Source organism: Peromyscus leucopus, chromosome 18 (genome assembly GCF_004664715.2).
Source record: "Peromyscus leucopus breed LL Stock chromosome 18, UCI_PerLeu_2.1, whole genome shotgun sequence".
Lineage (NCBI taxonomy): Eukaryota > Metazoa > Chordata > Mammalia > Rodentia > Cricetidae > Peromyscus > Peromyscus leucopus.
The window spans coordinates 40,679,285-40,700,846 of NC_051078.1; the positions used below are offsets into that span (position 1 = coordinate 40,679,285).

The window sequence follows — 21,562 nt, forward strand, 5'->3', positions numbered from 1 at the left end:
GATTTCCAATCTCAATTCAGGCAGGACTATTTAAACAGAAGAGAATATGCCCCAGGTCAAAATAACCCTCTTTCCACATTGAACGTGGTGCATCAAGGTAACAATGTTGAACCAAGGGAAAGGTGTTTTTGTAATTCTCTAAAATTGTCTGATATGCTTTGGATGCACTATCTAGGTTTTCTATTGTTTTAGACATGTTTATCCTATGTCAGGCTATCACTTGAAACATCAGTCATAACTTTTCTGGTCAGTTTTAATTTTTTTATTTTAAATATTTATTTATTTATTTTAGTTTTTCAAAACAGGGTTTCTCTGTGTAGGCCTGGCTGTCCTAGAAGTCACTCTGTAGTGACTTCTAGTCCTCGAACCCACAGAAATCCACCTGCTTCTGTCTCCCAAGTGCTGGGATTAAAGGTGTGCGCCACCACCACCTGGCTCTGACCAGTTTTTAGGAAATAACATAAAGAGGTGCATACATGAAATGCTATTCAGCAATATGCTATTTTACTACGCTACATATGGATAGAATGATATCAAGCTACCTTCTCAGCGTTGGTTAAAATAAAGCATTCTCCAAATGAAATCTGTCTTTCAGGGTTTGTCTCTTTGGGAGTCTTGCTTACCTTTCACCATTTTTTCCCACCCTACTTTCAACCTGTTCCAGACTCTAACCTCTGGAAGAAAATATGTTTTCTGCTCTAATGTCCTTCTATGGAGAAAGAATCATCATAATACTATACAACCCGGTGGCATCAGTTTGCTTTAACCCCTCAAAAACTGGCAAAAACTCCCCAGACATTTACTTGCCAACTTTAATTTTACAGACCTCCCCCCTTAGTAACTTATTTACTTTCCAGTACAAACTTACTATTCCAGTAAAACTATTTCTTACAAAGAAAACAAAAGATACATTCTTTTAACCAAAAGGTAAACAGCAACTTACTTCCAGAAGTTTAATCTTCCACCATTGGAGGCATCACTTAAAACTGTATTGATCCCACCTTGAGTTATTGCCGCCTGTATAATCACGGATGCAAATCCAGCCACCATGATCCCAACTTGAAAAACATCTGTCCAGACAACTGCTTTAAGACCACCCTTAGAGAAGAAAGTGTATTAGGATTAATACTTCTATGAAATGTGATTATATATCTCTCTAAATGTGAATGTACTATACTAGACAAAATGATGAAACATGGAGCTTGGTCAAGAAGGCCACTCAAAGGAGATGGTCATCTTGAAAGAATGTTTATTATAAAGATGAAAATATTTAACCTATCCCTCAAGCAGAGGCAGAGGCAAAGATGTAAGTTCCTGCCAGGTCAGAAAACAGCCTGGGAAAAAGCAGAAGAGAAGAAAGCTATACATGGTCTACTGAATGAGGCCAGATAGACACTTTGGACAGAAGGGAAGTGGGGTGAGGAGAATGTTGGAAAGACAATTCAGAGTTAAATATAAAAGTCATTGTGTGGGCTAATACACAGTTTGTACTCAGATACCCATATTGTTTAAAATACTAAAATTGTTGCATTCTAGCACTGCCACAAATATTTCTCTTCAGCCTCTGTGGCCTGGGTTTAAACAGGCTCTATGTAAGGATCTTGTTTCCTAGAAGATCAAGCAAAATAAAAGGTTAATATAGAGACTATCAAAGATCACATAAATTTACGTTGCTGCACATAGCCTGCCTCCACAATAAAGCAGCATCGTGTCTTGATGGTTGTTGCATATTTTGTCATCTCTGTCTATAGTTAATAGACCATTATCACAAGTCTCTATGCTGAGGTATTATATAAGTATATATATATATATAACTTTTAGAAACTATAATAAGGAATGAAGAGATAAAAACAGGGACCTGTGTCATGGTTCAGATGAAAGGAAAATTGTAAGCCATATCTAAGAACCAAATGTTCCTTACAAAAATGTTGAACTGTGAGAAGCCCAGAGGAAAAAGAGTAAGTATGAGCAGTCACTCGGCAGCACGTGACTACTTGAAATTCCAGTTTTGCAAAGTGAGTAGAGTAAAAGGGAAATGACACTCTTCACATACCATTGTGCAGTAGAAAGTGCAGACCACCCCAGTTGCCACCACTGCGCCCCACAGATCAAATCCTGTAACTGAGAAAAGAAGAGAACACATACTCAACTGTGGAATGTGGGTAACAAAAGTACTTCTCAAGAATTACCAGGGAGGCCTCTAGCTCCATACCTGCTTGCTTAAAACTAGAATCATGTCTCATCAATGCCCTCAAGACAGATGGAGAAGAAAACCCTATTTGTTAAGTTCAACAGACATACTGTTTGTTAATATTCACAGACACCATATAGATCCAACACTGGCTAAATGAAATACATAGAAAAAGATCTGTGTTGTAATTAAGCTAAGAAACTGCTTGATTCTGTGAAGTAGTTCACCAGACTGAATGGGATCAAAGGGGATTTCCCATCCCTTCTCATTGGTTCATATATATATGCTATTTCATCAGACTTTGAAATGTGTATTTTTAAGATAAGACTTGAGGTAGGAAAGTCTATTATTTGTTACCAGTTATCTAAAAAGTGGAGGGATATATTTTAATGGAAGAATAAATAAAAGCCAATAGAAAAAAAGTTACCTATAATATATAAAGGATAAAAAGGACAAAAGAGATGGAGTTATGTTAGACGTCTTCAAATATATTTCTATTTATAGATTTGACCTTGGAACTACTACATAATTATACAATTGGAAAGGGTAAAATTAAGGACCTCAAGAAACTAAAAACTAAGAACTGAGCAATACCCTTAGACATGTAATTTATTACTTTCAAAACTTGCAAGTAAAGGGAGGAACCAGACAGCTGTCCTGCCGTTTCTATACAAATGATTTTTCAGAGGAACTAGGCAAGCAAAGAAAATTCCTCTTATGTGTGTTCGATCTAATCAATGAAGAGGAAATTACAAAATTAGAATATGATGCACAATAAGGTCTAACAACCAAGAAGCTTCAAACCTTTATTATTACCTAGAATACAGCTCCAAAATTTGACCTGCTTTTGGAAAATCATGAACTCTCTAAGTACTGCTTACAAGAAACATTAAGGACTTGGGAACTACTGAATGGCCCAATATGGGTACAGTCAGTAAAATGAAAACCATGAGAAGTTTGATGGGACAAATAATGCAGTTTCTTTAAGAAATAAACAGAAATTAAAAGTGAAAACAGATGAAAGTTATAAACTAAGAGAGACCTTTTAAGAGAATTTCAAACTACATCTAGTGGAAACAAAATGGCGGAAATAAACAACTCAACAGTTGATGTGTAGATTTAAACGTCTTTAGTGACCAATAGGACACACTTCAAAGCCTCAGAAGAGGGCACCCAGTGAAGATGGTGGACTAGAGGCGGTCTCCATGTGACCCGGTGAAAGAAAATGTCAGGATAAGGAAAAAAATTCTACCCTCTTCCAAAGAGAGGAAGAGGAAAATCTGCTGGAAATTGACAAAAGGAGTGGACAAAAAGCTGGAAAGTGCAGAGAAAAGGGCTAGCCTCCAAAGGAAGACAGTAAAGCTGAGCACAGCTCCAGCCACGTGATCCACTGGAGGAAAAACGGAGACAAAGACTGCATCTAAAACACAAGCCATTTGGCCTGGTGAAGAGAGACTGGCGTCCTACCCACAGAATAAGCCCAGAGCTCTGGAAAACCTCAGATACAGTTCTAGATGCTGTTGAGGGAGAAAGCTGGGAGGATTATGGTGGGGCACCATCTTGAGAAGAAACTATTGTTGAAAACTTAGCTGCTCTGGGAACCCAAGAACAGGGAATGATCAGCAATCGGGAAGCAAAGACTTCAACCTGCCACAAGCCCAGAGAGAGAGAGTGTGTGTTCTAGGAGGCAAATGTGGAGGGCAGGAAGCCAGATGTTAAAAACCAGAAAAGTGTGGGCAAGAGGAGGCTCAGTCCAGGCAGTGGAGTACACAAGGAAAGTAGGTCTACCCTTAGTGCCTGGCAACAGGCCTCATCAGCTGAGAATAACTTAGAATTGGATAGGCCTGATCCTAGGGTCAGCAAGTAGAAGCACCCACCAGCCATCGGATTCGCGGCTATAGGGTCCGAGAACTCTGAAGCTCCAGCATCCTAGACACCCGCAGGGCAGGGTGATGGGTGTTGACTATGCTCTGAAAGCATAAGAAGAGATCCATCTGCTCAGATCTCATCACTGTGGTTGTCCCTTGTGCTCCCAACACATTTTGGAAACACCCTCAGAACGCCAGCCATCTCAGGGGATTCAAAGTGAGGAGTCTCCGGAATTGTGGGGAGGCTGCTCTGCCTACACGCTAGAAAGCTAAGAAGTGTGGTCTGCGGAGGCCCCTGGCATGAAAAAAAAAAAAAAAAAAAAAGTGGAGAGGAGCTAGTAAAATGAAGATCGCTCAGGCAGACTTGGGACGCTTGGATTCGGCTGCAACTGCAGCATAAATCGCAGGAATACAGAAGTCCAGAACATCTGGAAGCCTCCAAGATCCAAAACTAAAGTCATTCTAATATTTGTTTTCTAATTTCTGGCTCCTTGTGCTCTACCCCCTTTTTTTCTCTATGCTTTACTTTTTTGCTAATATTTTACTCGGTGGTACTTCTAAACCTAATGTTTATTTTACCTTTCATTAATGTATCTAATTATGTTTGCCATAATAACTAAAACATGATACTAGCAGAAACCCAGACACACCATGTGATAGAACGGGAGACCGGAAAGGGTCCCACACAGCTACAGTCACCTAATGCTTGGCAAAGGCATCAGAAACATGTTAGAAAATACAGCCGCGTCAACAAATGGGGCTTGAGGATGGGATAGTCCCATACACAAGAATCAAACCAGGGTGGGGGGCGGCAGAGAGGGCTCAGTGGTTAAGATCACTCATTGCTCTTGCAGGGGACCCAGTTGTGATTCCCTCCATCCGCATAGTGGCTCACAACCATCCATAATTCCAGTTCCAGGGCATCTGATATCCCTTTCTGACCTTCACAGGCACCAGGCATGCACATGGTACACAGACATACATATGACCAAAACACTCACACACATAAAATAAAAAATAAATAAATCCATTTTTTAAAAAGAGTGAAACTAGATCCATATCTCTCATCATGTACATCTTTCATCATGCACAATAATAATTAAATAAATGTAATAAAAATGGATCAAATATTTTAATGTAAAACCTGAAATGCTGTAATAAAACATTGGTTAAAACACCCGAAGAAATCAGCGTAGACAAGGACTTTCTGAAAAGAACTACAGGAAATAAACCCCAAAATTGACAAATGGGGTCCACATGGAAAGTGATATAATCAGCAAAGTTAAGTGGTAGCCTACAGAATGGGAAAAAAAGTCTTTGCCAACAATAAACTCCATGCGGAATTAAGGTCTAGAATACATAAAAAAAAAAAAAAAAAAAAAAAAAAAAAAAAAAAAAAAACCTATTAAGAATTAAATATTAAAAACCAAAATCATCTGTGCTGGCTAGCTTTACGTCAACTTGACATGAACTATAGTCATCTGAGAGGAGGGAACCTCAATTGAGAAAATTCCTTCATAAGATACGGCTGTAGCCGGGCGTTGGTGGCGCAGGCCTTTAATCCCAGCACTCGGGAGGCAGAGCCAGGCGGATCTCTGTGAGTTCGAGGCCAGCCTGGGCTACCAAGTGAGCTCCAGGAAAGGCGCAAAGCTACACAGAGAAACCCTGTCTCGAAAAACAAACAAACAAACAAAAAAAAAGATACGGCTGTAGACCAGCCTATAGAGCATTTTCTTAATTAGTGATTGACAGGGGAGGGCTCAGCCCATTGTGGGTGGGGTCACTTTGGGCCAGTGGTCCAATAAGAAAGCAGGTTGAGCAAGCCATGAGAAACCGCACCCCTCCATGGCCTCTACATTCGCTTCTGCCTCCAGGCTCCCACCCAGCCTGAGTTTCTGCCTTGACTTCCCTCAGTGAACTGTGATTCAGGATACGTAAGCCATATAAACCCTTTCCTTCCCAAATTTCTTTTGGTCATGGTGTCTCATTACAGCAATAGCAACCCTAACTAAGACACCATCCAAATTACAAAAAAAAAAAATGCTAATGAATTAAATAGACAGTTCCCAAATGGAAAAATACAAATGGCCGATAACTATTTGGAAAAAGTGTTCATTGGGCTTAGGCATCAGGGAAATGCTTTGAGATTCCCTTTTACCTTAGGTGGCTATCATCAAGAAAACAACCAATGATACAGAAAAAAAAAAAAAGATACACTGCTAGTGGGGATATAAACTAGTGCAGCCATGACATAAATCAGTATGGAGGACCCTCAAACACTAAAGTAAGACTGCCATTCCATCCTGCTACACCACTCCAGTATATATAGTCAAAAGACTCTGAGTCAACCTATCACAAAGACACCTGAACATCCATACTCAGTGCACTGTTTACTACAGCCAAAATATGAAACAAGATTAAGTGCCCATCAACAGATAAATGGATAAGGAAGTTGTGATATAGATTCACAGTGGAGTTTCATTCTACTGTAAAGGAAAATGAAATTGTGACATTTGCAGAAAAATGGATAGTTTTAGAAACCATTACATTAAGCAAAATAATCCAGATTCAGGAAGATAAATAGCACATTTTCCCTGATGCAGAATCTAGATATAAATGTGTGTGTGTGTCTGTGTATCTATGTGTGTGTGTGTGTGTGTGTGTGTGTGTGTGTGTGTGTGTGTCTATGCATGTGTCTCTGTATATGGGTCTGTGTGTGTGTGTGTGTCTATATATGTCTCTGGGTGTATCTATGTGTGTGTCTATGTGTGTGTCTGTATGTGTGTCTGTGTATTTATGTGTCTGTGTGTGTCTCTTTATATGGGTCTGTGTGTGTGTATTTATGTGTGTGTCTATGTGTGTCTGAATACCTATGTGTGTGTCTGTGCATGTGCATGCATGCATAGCACTCACAGGACATTAAATTAGAAAGAGGAAGGAAAAGAAGATGTTTAAGTCAAGCATGGAAAAGGCAGGGTGATGGAATATTTACTTCATGGAAGCAAAAGGAAGGACTATTGGAGGAAACAGGGGGACCAGCAAGAGGTGGAGATGGGGAAGAGGAAAGCAATGGAGAGGGAAGATTAGAACAAAGTGTGTGTGTGTGTGTGTGTGTGTGTGTGTGTGTGTGTGTGTGTGTATATAATATCTGTAAATAACTCAGGTCTTCAGACCTTCATGCAAGTGCTTCTACTTATTAAGCCATTTCACTGTCCCAAGAGTTGGTTCTTTGAAAAAACAGACAGGATTGAGAAACCTTATCCAAGCCAAAAGAAAGAGAGAGAAGACCCAAATTGATAACATAGAGCTGAAAAGGGAGACATTACAACAGGTACCAACGAAAGCCAGAAAATAGTAGACATACCTTAAAGTCTTATATTCTACTAATTTGGAAAATAAAACAAATGGATGAATTTTTATAACTTTGGCCTACCAAAGTTAAACCAGTGCGAGATCAATAATTTAAACAGATCTATAACAAACAATAAAATTGAATCAGTAGTTTAAAACAGCCCATCTAAAAAGAATCCAAGCCCAAATAGATTCAGGACAGAATTCTGTGAAGTTCTAAAGAAGAGCTAATACCAATCCTCAAATCACTCCATAAAACAGAAAATGAAAGAAGATTTCCAAATGCATTATGAAGCCAGTGTAACTCTGAATACCAAAACCATGTGCAGATAAAAAAAGAAAATCACAGACAACCTCCTTCATGAACACAGATGCAAAGTGTTATCAATAAAATACTTAAAAGTCAACTTCAAGGACATATCAAAAAGAAAATTCATCATGATCAACTTAACCTCATTCCAGAAATACAGGGATGGTTCAACATAAACAAATCAATAAATGTGATATATCACATGGATGACCTCAAGGGATGAAATTGCATGATCATTTCAAGAGATGCAGATGGTCTTTGGCAAAAATCCATTATCTTTTTCATGACTAAAAATCCTGGAGAGACTAGGATGGAAGAAATATATCTTAGCATAATAAACACTATATTTGACAAACCTATAGCCTAAACAGCATAATAAATGCAGAAAAACTCAAATCATTTCCACTAAAATCAGGATGAAGACAAGACTCTTTCTACTGCTCAATATAGTGTTTCAGTCTTAGCTAGAACACTAAGAGAGGGAAATAAATTTGATAAAAATGAGAAAAGATGAAGTAAATATATCATTTTCTGTTGATATGATTCTATATATAAGAGACCTTAAAATATCCACCATAAAATTATTAGAGTTCATAAGTTCAGAAAAGTGGAAGTATACAGAATTAACATAAAACATCAGTAGGCTTTGCCCATAGCAATGGCAAAGGTACTGAGAAAGAAATCATAGAAACAACCCAATTCACAGTAGCCTCAAAAAATACATTGGAATAAACTTAACAAAGGGAATGAAAGAGCTCTACAATGGTAACTTTAAAACACTGAAGAATAAAATTGAAAAAGACAGTAAAATATGTAAAGATCTCCCCTGTTCATGAATTGTTATAATTAGTATTGTGAAAATGGCTGACCTACTGTAAGCAATCTACAGATTCAATGCAATACCAATTAAAATCCTTACACTATTCTTCACAGAAATAGAAAAAAATCTATCTTAAGAGTCATATGGAAGCACAAAAGACCCCAGATACCCAAAGGAATCCAGATCAGAAAGTACAATGCTGGAGGTATTATCATACCTGATTTCAAATTGTGCCACAGAGCCGTAGTAACAATAATAGAATGATAACGGCACTCAGGCAGAAACATGGGTCAATGGCATAGAACAGAGTACCCACATACAAGTCTACACAGCCACAGCCACCTTGATTTTGACAACGTTGTCAAAAACATACACTGGAAGAAAGACAGCCTCTTCTGTGAATGGTGCTGAGTCAGCTAGATGGAGATCTACATGTAAAGCATGAATCTAGATTGGTTTTTCCACCCTACACAAAACTCAACTCCAACTGTATCAAAGACCTTAGTGAACACAAGGCCTGATATCCTTCTGAAACAGCAGAAGGAGGGAGCATGGGAAACAGTTCAAGACACAGGCACAGAGAAGGTCTCTTTTCTAGGACTCCAGGAACTCGGAAAATGTGGCCAACAGTCAATAAATGGGACGTCATAGAATAAAAGCCTTCTTTATAGGAAAGGAAAAAGTTTGTCAAGTGAAGGGTTAACCCACAGAATGAGAGGACATCTTTGGCAACTGTACATCCAACAGGAAATATACAGATTATTTAAACAATAACTTAAAAACACTAAATGACAAGAAAACACACAACTCAACCAAAAAAAAAATGCCTAAATGATTGACCTGAGAGTTCTCGAAAGAAGAAATTAAAATGGCCAATAAATAATCTTTTAAAGTGTTCAGTATCCTTAGCCATCAGAGAAATGCAAATTAAAATTGCTTCAAGATTCCATTTCACCCCACTCAAAATGGATATCATCAAGAAAACAAATGGTAACCTATGACAAACATGTGGAGAGGAAGGAACCTGTGGTCACTGCTGATGGGGGTGTAAACTGTTGCAGCCACTATGGAAGTCATTCTTCCAGAATCTTCCCCTCTCTAAAAAACAAATTAAAAATGGAACTTTCATATGACCCAGATATACTATCCCTCAGGATATACTCAAAGAACTCTAGTTTTTTAGGGGGTGGGAAAGCTGTCTACATTCATAAAACACAAAAATCCTAACTAGGCATGATGAGGCATATATGTAATCCCAGCACTTGGCTGTTAGAAACAAGAAAATTAAGAATTCAAAACTAGAGCTCAGTGGGTAAAGGGACTTGCTACCAAACCTGAAGACCTGAGTTCGATCCCCCAAACCTACATGGCAGAAAGAACTGATCCCTATAAGTTGTCCTCTGACCTCCACGTGGGCACCTCTCTCCAACATACATGATGAATAAGACATAAAACACAAAACTAAGAGTTCAAGACTAGCCTCAGTTACATAGCATATTTATGGGCTACATGAAACCCTGTCTCAAAACAACATGAACAACAAAAGGGAAATCCAAAATACTAAGTCGAGCTAAATAGTAAGTTTATTTTGACCATTTCATGAGCCAAGAAACTCAACATCAGTAGTCACCAGAAAAAAAAAAAAAAAACAAATTAAAACCACAGTGCAATAATATATAATACATGTTAAGATTGCTAAAATTGAAAAAAAAAAAGGAATGCTAAGTGTTGTTGAGGGTGTAGGGTGACTTGAATTCTCAGATATTGTGAAATGGATATTTAAAATGGGACAAATGCTGAGAAAAACTATTTGACAATTTCTCTTAAATTTCATGCATACACTTGGCTTGGCCTGGTTCAAGTAGATGCATGTTTAACTTTATGCTACGTTCACATACTTCATTTCTGATCAAATGAAAGCAGGTACAGAAGCAAAACAATGCATAAAAATCTGGGTGCTGGTGGCGCACACCTTTAATCCCAGCACTCAGGAGGCAGAGGCAGGTGGATCTTTATGAGTTCCAGACCAACCTGGTCTACAGAGCAAGATCCAGGAAAGGCGCAAAGCTACACAGAGAAACCCTGTCTCAAAAAGCAAAAAACAAAAAAATCTGTATGAAGATGTTATTAATGTCTTTAATTCATAGTAGCCTAAAACTAGAAGCACCTCAATGGCCATCAGTAAGAGAGTAGATGAACAGATTTTGGTGGGTGTATGCAGTGAAATATCTCTAGTGATGAAAAATAGTGAACTAAACTCATGAGATGGCTCTGTTCTTAGTATGTTTGCCATGCAAGCATGGTAATGGGGATTTGGAATCCCCAACCCCATTAAATGCTAGTTTTGCATGACTGCTTGCCTACAGGTCCAGTGTCAAGGAGGAAGAGACAGGAAATCCTAGAGTAAGCTTGTTAACTGGATCATTGACATCAGAGAGTTCCCGGGTTCAACTGCAAGAACCCACCTGGAAATGGAGAGAGAGCCATTGTAGTTGATTCCTTAAGGCAGCCTTAGGCCTCCACACATGCACACACAAGAGAGAGGTCAAAGGATACAAATGAACTACTTATTCATCTAGCAACACAAATGAATCTCAGAAGCAGTTGGCCACCCAAGAAAACCGATACACAAAGGCTGTCTAGGCTTGCACTCACATACACTCTAAGAACAGTAAAAACTCACTTATGATGATAAAAGTGAAAAGTAGGTCACTTAAAACAGTAGGAGAATTTAATAGAAAGTGGTGTAGGAAACTTCCTAGAAGCAGATTCTGGGAATAGTCTATATCTTGAGTTGGATTGTAGTTATATGAAATTATACAGTTCTTAAGAAGATCCATAGCCAAACACCAGGCCAAGCTCCAGGAGTCCAGTTGAAGAGAGAGAAAAGGGATTCTATGAGCAAAAGGCATCAAGACCATGATGGGGAAGCCTACAGAGACAACCAAACCAAACCAGTGGGAACTCATGACATTTAGACCAATAGCTGTGGAGCCTGCATGGGACCAGACTGGGCCCTCTGCATAGGCGAGACAGTTGTGTAGCTTGGTCTGTTTAAGGGGCCCCTGGCAGTGGAGTCAAGATCTATCTCTGGTGCATGAGCTGGCTTTTTGTAGTCCACTACCTATGGTGGGACACCTTGCACAGCCCTGATGCAGGGGGAGGAGCTTAGACCTGCCTCTACTGAATGTACCAGACTCTGCTGACATCCCATGGGAGGCCTTACCTTCTTGTAGGAGGGAATGGGGGTGGGTTGTGGGGGAAGGCTTGAGGGGTGGGAGGAGGGAAAGGGGGGAACTGTGATTGGTATGTAAAATGAATAAAAAAACTTAATTAAAAAACTAAAACAAAAAAGTTTCATCCAATTGTACACCAAAGCTGCATGCATTTTTTTATGTATAACTGTACCTCAATTTAAAAAAAAAAAAAAAAAAACTGGCTTTTCACTTTTAAAAACAAGAAAAATAAATGTCAGACATATCCTTGTTCTTAAACAGGTTTACTTGGATTCCAATTCTAAGAAATTGAAGAACATATCAGAGACATCTAGAATTAATTTGATAGGCAGTTAGAGAATTGGTACTAATATTATGGATATGATGATGGGATTATTATTATGTTTTTTTTTGTTGTTGTTGTTTTTGTTTTTTTGAGACAGGGTTTCTCTGTGTAGCTTTGCGCCTTTCCTGGAACTCACTCTGTAGCCCAGGATGGCCTCGAACTCACAGAGACCCGCCTGCCTCTGCCTCCCGAGTGCTGGGATTAAAGGCGCGCGCCACCACCGCCGGGCTTATTATGTTGTTTAAGGACTCACTGAAATACAGATGAAATGATGCAACATTTCAGATTCACAGCAAAGTAAGCTACTGGGGGAAGGGAGGTTAAATTTGTCTACAAGTAGATAATTATTAAAATAAAGTGGTAGAGCCAGGTGGTAGTGGCGAATGCCTTTGATCCCAGCACTTGAGGGGCAGAGAAAGGAGGAGGATCTCTGTGAGTCTGAGGCCAGCCTGGTTGGTCTACAGAACTAGTTCCAGGACAGCCAAGACTACACAGAGAAACCTTGTCTTAAAAAAACAAATACATACATATATATATATATATATATATATATATATATATATATAGTAGTGGTACATTAAGGTTCGATGTAGTGTTCTCCCTAACTTAATATCTGTTTGAAGTTTCTCCATAACAAAAGAAAACGAAATCTATAAAGATAATTCTGTGGATACCAAGTTCCAGTTCTACGAGGATTTACAAGAATCTGCTATTCAGAAGGTTCTGGGTCTAATTTCCTGGGGACAGCAGACAATTGATATTCTAATTATCCAGATACAAAATCTCTGGTTTAATTACCTAGAAAGTGGCTCCAGACTTCTCCAGACTGAGAGGACAAAATCCTTGATTTCATGAGAGATTAAAGTCTATGCTTAGATTATTCCCAGAACTGTGCTTCAAAACTCTGACACCTTTAATAACACTTAAAGACAACAGGTGATGTATCAAGTTTATAACTCAGGTCTTAAGATATGAAATAATCCATTTCTGATGCTGGGGATGCTGACATGGATCATGCCTGACATGCAGATGGTCCAGAGGACATTACATGCTGGAGCTCTTCTTTGTAATGATACCGTAATATTTCACAGACTCTGGTAGTGGTTATTACCACACCTGTCATAAAATGGAGCATGGAGTTAGTAGGTTTTCCCCATGTTGTACTTACTTCAGGAACTGTACCACATCCATAAGCATCACAAATACCATCGACCCATTTTACAAGGAAGTTTTGGAGATAAACTCACTTTAACTGATAAGAACTCAAAGGGCACAGAGCTTTCCCGTAGTTCTTTTGAAGCTGTGACTAGCCAAAAATGCCTCAATACATTGTTACAGTTTCACTGATTTTGTCAGCAGAAATCTAAAGAAAATAAGTAGTTTATCGATCGGTGCCTTGCTGGGTTTTTACACACACAGTAGTCACTTGGAGCCACCTCATATGACAAATCACACCACTACTGTCTATTTCAATCTAGACCTTACAAGAAGTAGGGGGAGAAAGAGCAGATTCTATCGCAGATCTGAGCAGAAAACAGAAACTTCTGGGGGACTGTGCTGGCCAGGTTTTTGTCAACTTGACATCCAGGAGGCTAGAATCATCTGGGAAGAGGGAACCTCGGTTGATTAGCCTGTGGGAAAGTCATCGGGGCATTTCTTAATTAATGATCGATGTGGGAGGGCACAGCCCACAGGGGGTGGTCCTGGGATGTATAAAAGTAGATCGATAAGATGAAACTGAAAAGCTTCTGCATGGCAAAGGGCACTATCATTCACACAAAGTGGCAGTCTACAGAATGGGAAAATATTTTTACCAACTACACATCTGATGGAGGGCTAATGTCCAAAATATATAAGAACTTAAAAAAATAGATAGCGAGAAAACAAATAATACAACCTTAAAAATAGAATACAGATCTAAACAGATAATTATCAATAGGGTGAGCCCAAATGGCTGAGAAACACTTAAAAAATGTTCAACATCCTCAGTCATCATAGAAATGCAAATCAAACCTACTTTGAGAGTCCATCTTATACCTGTCAGAATGGCTAAGATCAATAAAACAAGTGACAGCACATGCTGGTGAGGATGTAGAGCAAGGGGAACACTCACCCACTGTTGGTGAGACTGTAAATTCATCCACTGTTGGTGAGACTGTAAACTTGCACAGCCACTATGAAAATCCCTCGGGACGATGAGAACGACTCTACCTCAACATCCAGCTATACCACTCTTGGGCATATACCCAAAGGATGTGTGGTTGTTTGAACAGGTATGGCCCCCATAGACTCGTGTGTTTGAATGACTGGCCCATAGGAAGTGGCACTATTAGGAGGTATGGCCTTGTTGGAGGAAGTGTGTCACTGTGGAGGTGGGCTTTGAGGTCTCATTATGCTCCAGCTATGCCCAGTGCAGTACACAGTCTCCTTCTGTTGCCTGTGGATCAAGATGTAGCACTTTCAGCTCCTTCTCCAGCACCGTGTCTACTTGCATGCCACCACATTTCCCACCATGGTGACAATGAACTCAACCTCTGACCTGTAAGCCAGCCCCAATTAAATGTTTTCCTTTATAAGAGTTGCTGTGGTCATAGTGTCTCTTCACAGCAATAGAAACCATAACTAAGACAGGATGCTTCATCCTACCACAGAAACACTTGCTTAACCATGTTCATTGTTGCTCTATTTATAACAGCCAGAAATTGTAAACAACATAGGTGTTCCTCAATGAAAGAATGGATAAAGAAAATGTGGTGCATTTACACAATAGAGTATTACTCAGCTATTTAAACAAATGACATCGAGGCAGGCAGCCGCAGCGGCAGGTGGCGGCTGAGACACAGTTGCAATAAAGACCAGAAACTGAGCTATTATCCGCTGAAGAGTTAGTGAAAACAAGCTCTTAATCAAGAGCTTGGAACAGGGATGCCTTTAATCCCAAAACCCAGGGAAGAAGCCATCTCCATGGGACGAGACCAGAACGGATCTGAACACTCTGTCTGAGGCCAACCCAGGACCCAACTGCCGATCCTGCAAAACCCAACAACTTGGAGGTGTTGGTGAGACTACCCTGCTCAGCTGAAATCCATCCGGGAGAGGATTCAGAATCCTACAGTTTGAAGTCTGAGGAAACAAGATCAGCTGAGGAGTTAACGAATTAGCAAAACGTGACCTGAGAACACAGAAGAAGGCGCCGCTCAGCCACGGAACCAGATCACCAGAATCCTAAGTATACACTTCACCAACTGGGAGCAGGTAAGCTCCCATCTCCAGACCGACAGATCAGGTCTCTAGCCCCTAGACCCTACCCATCTGAGTCCCAGAGACCAGAGAGCTACCTTGCCCTGCTCCCCCACCAAAAAAAAAACAAAAAACAAAAAACAAAAAACAAATGACATCATGAAATTATCAGGCAAATGGATAGAACTAGAAAAAAATCATTCTGAGCGAGGTATTCCAGATCCAGAAAGACAAATATGGTATGCATTTGCTTGTATGTAGGTATTAGCCATTAAGACAATGATAACCAAGCTATCATCCATAGAACCACAGAGGGAGGGTATAGAGTAAGGGACTAAAGGGTACCAATAGACTTCATCAGGAAAGGGAAATAGAATAGTGTGGTGGTATTGTGTTCTTCAAAATATTGTGTACTCTAATAAATTTATCTGGGGTCAGAGAACAGACAGCCACTAGATACAAAGGCTAGAAAATGGTGGCACTCACACCTTTAATCCTAGCATTCCAGAGATAGAAATCCATCTGGATTTCTGTGAGTTCAAGGCCACTTTGGAAATAGCCAAGCAAGGTGACACACGCCTTTAATCCCAGAAAGCCAGCCTTTAATCCCAGGGAGTGGTGGTAGAAAGAAGAAAGATATATAAGGTGTGAGGACCAGAAACTAGAGGCATGTGACTGGTTAAGCATTCAGGCTTTGGAGCAACACAATTCAGCTGAGATTCATTCTGGATGAGGACTCAGAGGCCTCCAGTCTGAGGAGACAAGACCAGCTGAGGATCCGGCGAGGTGAGATAGCTGTGGCTTTTTCTGTCTCTCTGATCTACCAGCATGGACCCCAATAACTCGCCTCAGGTTTGATTTTATTAATAAGAACTTTTAAGATTCATGCAACATCTGGCGCCCAACGTTCGTGGTATGAATTCATGAAAAAGCTGTTTGCCTGTGGCCTTGTGAGCCCCAGCTCAGGCCCAAGTTACACTCAGCCGGTTGTGGTGGCGCACGCCAGTAGGATTTGCTGAAGGAGACAGAGGCAGGAGGATCCGGAGTTTGAGCCAGCCTAGGAGGCTTGGGAGAAGCTTTGGCCTGGACTGAGCCACAAACAGTGGTGGGACCATGGAAGCAGTGGCTACTGCTCCACGTTGCCAGCTCCTTCTCATCATGTTGGTGACTTCGGTGATGCTGCTACCTGGAACGAAGGGTTTACTGCTGCTGGTTCAGAGAAGAATTACCAGGACCATCGTGTTACAAGAAAGCATCGGCAAAGGTCAGTTTGGAAAAGTTTGGCAAGAAAAATGGTGGGGAGAAATTGCTGTGAAGATTTTCTGTACTAGGGAAGAATGTTCATGGTTCCAAGAGACAGACATTTATCAGACTGTGATTGCTCCAAACCGCAGAGGAGGCAAAAAAAAAAAAAAAAAAAAAAAAAAGTCTGCAGGAAACCATGACTACGCCTAACAGTGACTTTGAAATCTTCAAAAGATGACAGGATCCTACAACGATGATTCCACATGGACTATGATAAAGCCATTAAGCCGATTAACACCATGGAAGAATCGACTTTGGACTACAAACTGGTCAGGACAATTTCGAGAGGACTAGTTGAGATAATCCAGCCTGACAGACTACTTGAACAAGGACTTGAAACAAGCCCTGAACTTTCCTATTATGCAGAGACTGGACAAATGATACAGGACTTGATGATTAACCCAAAAATTTTCTTTTCAAGATTCCCTAAAGATATCTTCACCCCTAGAAAGCAAAAAGAAAAAGAGAATATAGATATGAGATAGATCATCGAATCTACTCTGAGAAAAAAGATAAAAAGAGAATATAGATATGAGATAGATCATCGAATCTACTCTGAGAAGAAAGATAAAGAAATAATAGGATAAATAGGTAGATCATTGAATCTACACTGAAGAAAAAGGGGAAGATATAAAAATAACAAAAGGTAGACTACTGAATCTATTATGAAAAGAAAAAAGAGAGAATATGGATATGATAAGATAAAAAGGGAGATTATGGAATCCACTTTTAAAAAGGAACTACTTGTTTTAAATAAGATAAGTAATGAAAATTTTTTGGTCTGAGTTTATCAGATGTTACTGGACTGGACATTGTTACTATATATAATGGAGTTTTTATCTGAATCTGTCAAATGTTAATGGACTAGACATCATTAATGTAATTTTTGGCTGTATATATTGTATATACTTATTGGATAGTTTTTTCTTGTATTAGTTATAAGCTTTTTTTTTAATTTTAGACAAAAAGAGAGGAGATGTGGTGGTATTGTGTTCTTCAAAATATTGTGTACTCTAATAAATTTATCTGGGGTCAGAGAACAGACAGCCACTAGATACAAAGGCTAGAAAATGGTGGCACTCACACCTTTAATCCTAGCATTCCAGAGATAGAAATCCATCTGGATTTCTGTGAGTTCAAGGCCACTTTGGAAATAGCCAAGCAAGGTGACACACGCCTTTAATCCCAGAAAGCCAGCCTTTAATCCCAGGGAGTGGTGGTAGAAAGAAGAAAGATATATAAGGTGTGAGGACCAGAAACTAGAGGCATGTGACTGGTTAAGCATTCAGGATTTGGAGCAACACAATTCAGCTGAGATTCATTCTGGATGAGGACTCAGAGGCCTCCAGTCTGAGGAGACAAGACCAGCTGAGGATCCGGCGAGGTGAGATAGCTGTGGCTTTTTCTGTCTCTCTGATCTACCAGCATGGACCCCAATAACTCGCCTCAGGTTTGATTTTATTAATAAGAACTTTTAAGATTCATGCAACAGAATAGACATTTATGAATGGGGGGACTAGAATGGAAGGATCGAGTAGAGAGAGAAAGGAGAGAGAGAGTTGAGGGAGGGAATACATGGAAAGACAGGTAAAATTAAGGAGCATTTGAGAGTAGTATGGAAAGCTAATATAGTTAATATACATACTATATATATATATGAAGGTGATCTAAATGAAATTGCCAAATTATAGGGGAGAAAGAGCCCCAACTGGACATCTCTTGTCATCAAAGGAAGTCTCAGGATTGGGGTTCCATGGGACTCCCCAAATAACCCAGGCTTGCTTTTGCCAAGACAATCGGTTGCTCTCCACAAAGGGATAGCAAGAGTCCATTGTTGCAGACGACACCTATACAACTCATCGAACATGGAGAAATGGAGCTGGTGCCCACACAGACCCTTCACCCCTGCATTCCAGCAGCTTTGGTACAGGAACATACTCTGCACGCTACTGTACTGGGTGGTTCTGTGTCAATTTGACAAAAGCTATACAATCAGAGGAAAGAGCCTCAGCTGAGGAACGCCTCCTTGAGCTCCGGCAGTTAAGACATTCTCTCATTTAGTGATCCACGGTGGGTGGTGCCATCCCTGGGCTGCTGCTCCTGGGTTCTGTAAGAAGGTAGGCTGAGCAAGCCATGGGGAGCAAGCCAGCAAGCAATTCCCCGTCGTGGCCTCTGCATCAGCTCCTACCTCTAGGATCCTGTCCTGTTTGAGTTCCTGTCCTTCCTCCCTTCAGTGATGAACAACAATGTGGTCGTGTAAGTGGAAATAAACCCTTTGCTCTCCAACCTGCCTTTTGGTCACGGTGTTTCATCACAGCAACAGAGACCCTAACTAAGACAGCTACCAAAAGAGAAACATAAACAGCAAGCCAGCCACAAACCCTTTTATCTACAATAGTGTCCTGGCTGCAAGATACGACAGTGGCACAGAGCTTGTGGGACTAGCCAACCAGAGTCTGATGTGACTTAAGGCCCGCTCCACGAGATGGAACTGATACCTGACACTGCTTGGGTGACCAGGAACCAGGAGACTCGATAGCCCAGGGACCTAGGGTCAAATCAAACACTGCTAGTCTTAAAAAAAAAAAAAAAAAAAAAAAAAGTAGTGATAAAATGGCCCCTAATGATACTCTGCTATCCTGCAGCAGATGGGAACAAATATAGAGACCCACAGCCTGATATTATGCAGAGAGTGAGAGACCTTGGACCACTCAGCCCTAAATGGGATGTCTCCATCAAATCTGTCCTCTCAGGGCTCAGGGAACCCCATCGAAGAGGAGACAAAAAAAAAAAATAAATGTGAGAGCCAGGAGGGATAGAGGACACCAGAACAAATCCCTCTGAATCAGCATGATCAAAGCTCATATGAACTCACAGAGGCTGAGGCAGCATGCACAGGGCCTGCACGGGTCTGCATCAGGTCCTCTGTGTATATATTATGGCCTTCAGTTTAGTGTGTTTATGGGATTCCTGAATGTGTGAACGAGTGGGTCTCTGATTCTTGTGCCTGCTCTTGGGCTCTTTTCCTTCTGTTGGTTTGTCTTGCCCAACTTCTATATGATAGTTTTTGGTTGTGAGCCTAGCCTTTAACAGCTGAGCCATCTCTCCAGCCCAGTTTTTGTTTGATAATATTTTATTTTGGGTTTGTTTTATTTTGTTTTTTGTTTGTTTGGTTGGTTGGTTTTTCAAGACACAGTTTCTCTGTGTAGTCCTGGCTGTCCTGGAACTCACTCTGTAGACCAGGCTGTCTTCAAACCAGATCGACCTGCCTTTGTCTCTGTAGTGCTGGGATTAAAGGCATGTGCCACCACTGCCTGGCATTTTGTTGTATTTTATTATTATGTCTTATAAGCCTGATGTTTTCTAATGAGAGACAGAGGGGAGTAGACCAAATGGGAGGGGAAGAGGGAAGGAATTAAGAGGATTGATGGAAGGGAAACCGTGATCAGGATATACTATGTAATAAAAGAATCTATTTCCAATAAAAGAGGGGGAAACACATCAGGGTTGCCTAGAGCCAGGGAAGAAATAATTCTAAGGAAATATGAGAGAAAACATTGATGTGATTTCTTAATTGTGATATTGGTTACATGAGTTAACATGTGTCCACTTTCACTGAACTCAGTATTAGAGTTGGCACATTCGATTACATGGAAATTAATCCCTAATAAAGTAGATCTAAAATTTAAAAAATAATACAGTAGGTTTTCATAAGAAAAGCAAAAAAAACAAACAAAAAGCATTGAACAAGCCATGGACGGCAAGCCAGGAAGCAGCATTCCTCCAAGGCCTCTGCTTCACTTCCTGCCTCCAGGTTCCTGCCTTGAGTTCTTGCCTTGACTTCCCTTCATAATGGACTGTAAGCTATAAGCCAAAACAAACCCTTTCCTCCCCAAGTTGCTGTTGGTCACGGTGTTTGTGGAAGCAATGGAAAGCAAATTAATACAGGGGTGGACCCCAGGAAATAGTCAAAAAAGGAGGGAGTGTAGTCATTTGGCCTACACAGTGGGGAGGGGCATGGGTTGGGAAGAAACAAAGAATGGCTGGTGGACATACCACATAGAAGCAACCGCTCTTACCCCCATGGCGTCCCCAGGAAGGTCTAGGTCTGTCCTATCAGCCTATAGAGAGATATTTCTGAACTATCTAATCAAGACATCAAAGAAGCTAGTATAAACACTAAGCCCACCCCACCACCCTCATAAAACCCATAAGGACTACCGGAAGTCCTTTTCCATATGTCTGTCTCCCCAAGAAGAAAATAAAGCTTAGCAAAAATGAGCCCAACACTGTGAGCTCCACGATTGCCACTTTAAATGTACCTTGATTCAAAGCCAGAGCAGGGGCATAAATAACAATTCCAGTATACAGAATCTAGTGGGGAGAGAAGAAAAAGAATGAATAACATGAACTATAAAATGAATGAATTACACATGAGAATTATAAAATCAAGTATGAATTGATCCTTTTCAGTATATTTAGTGTGCTATTATAACTTGGAAATACTTAAATAAAATTGTTTTTTTTTCTTTTCTGTCTACAGTGTGGCTAAACATCACAAAAATCTTTTATGAAGACCTATTTTTAAAGTGTGGTGACTAGTAAAAAAAATACGTTTATTGATCCATCACCTTAAGCTTAAACTATATTTTCATAGATTTAAAATACTTAACTACAAAGAAAGAATAATAGGTTGGTCTCTTAATTATATGCCTTCGAATATTGCTAAACACCATTTTCTTTCTCAATACTGGGGGTGTAATCCAGGGCCTTAGGCAAATGTGATAAGCAATCTAGAGAGGAGCCACAAACCAGCCATCCAAAATGATTTTTTTTTTCAAAGTAAAATTTTTGAAAACTGGCTTTTAAACTAATTAAGACAAAAGTGTCAATTTGCACCAAAAAATTATGAAACT

General features: G+C 40.1%; 1 protein-coding gene across 1 annotated transcript in view; it reads right to left on the reverse strand.

Moving 5' to 3' along the window:
- The window catches only part of Slc5a8 (solute carrier family 5 member 8), a 57,874-nt gene that overhangs the window by 26,250 nt on the left and 10,062 nt on the right, over positions 1 to 21,562 (reverse strand). Inside the window, exons 3-5 of the mRNA XM_028880304.2 lie at positions 20,969 to 21,020; positions 2,054 to 2,121; positions 944 to 1,098 (exon numbers count right to left, since the gene is read on the reverse strand). Coding sequence (XP_028736137.1) covers positions 944 to 1,098; positions 2,054 to 2,121; positions 20,969 to 21,020 — 275 coding nt within the window. The remainder of the gene's footprint in view (positions 1 to 943; positions 1,099 to 2,053; positions 2,122 to 20,968; positions 21,021 to 21,562) is intronic.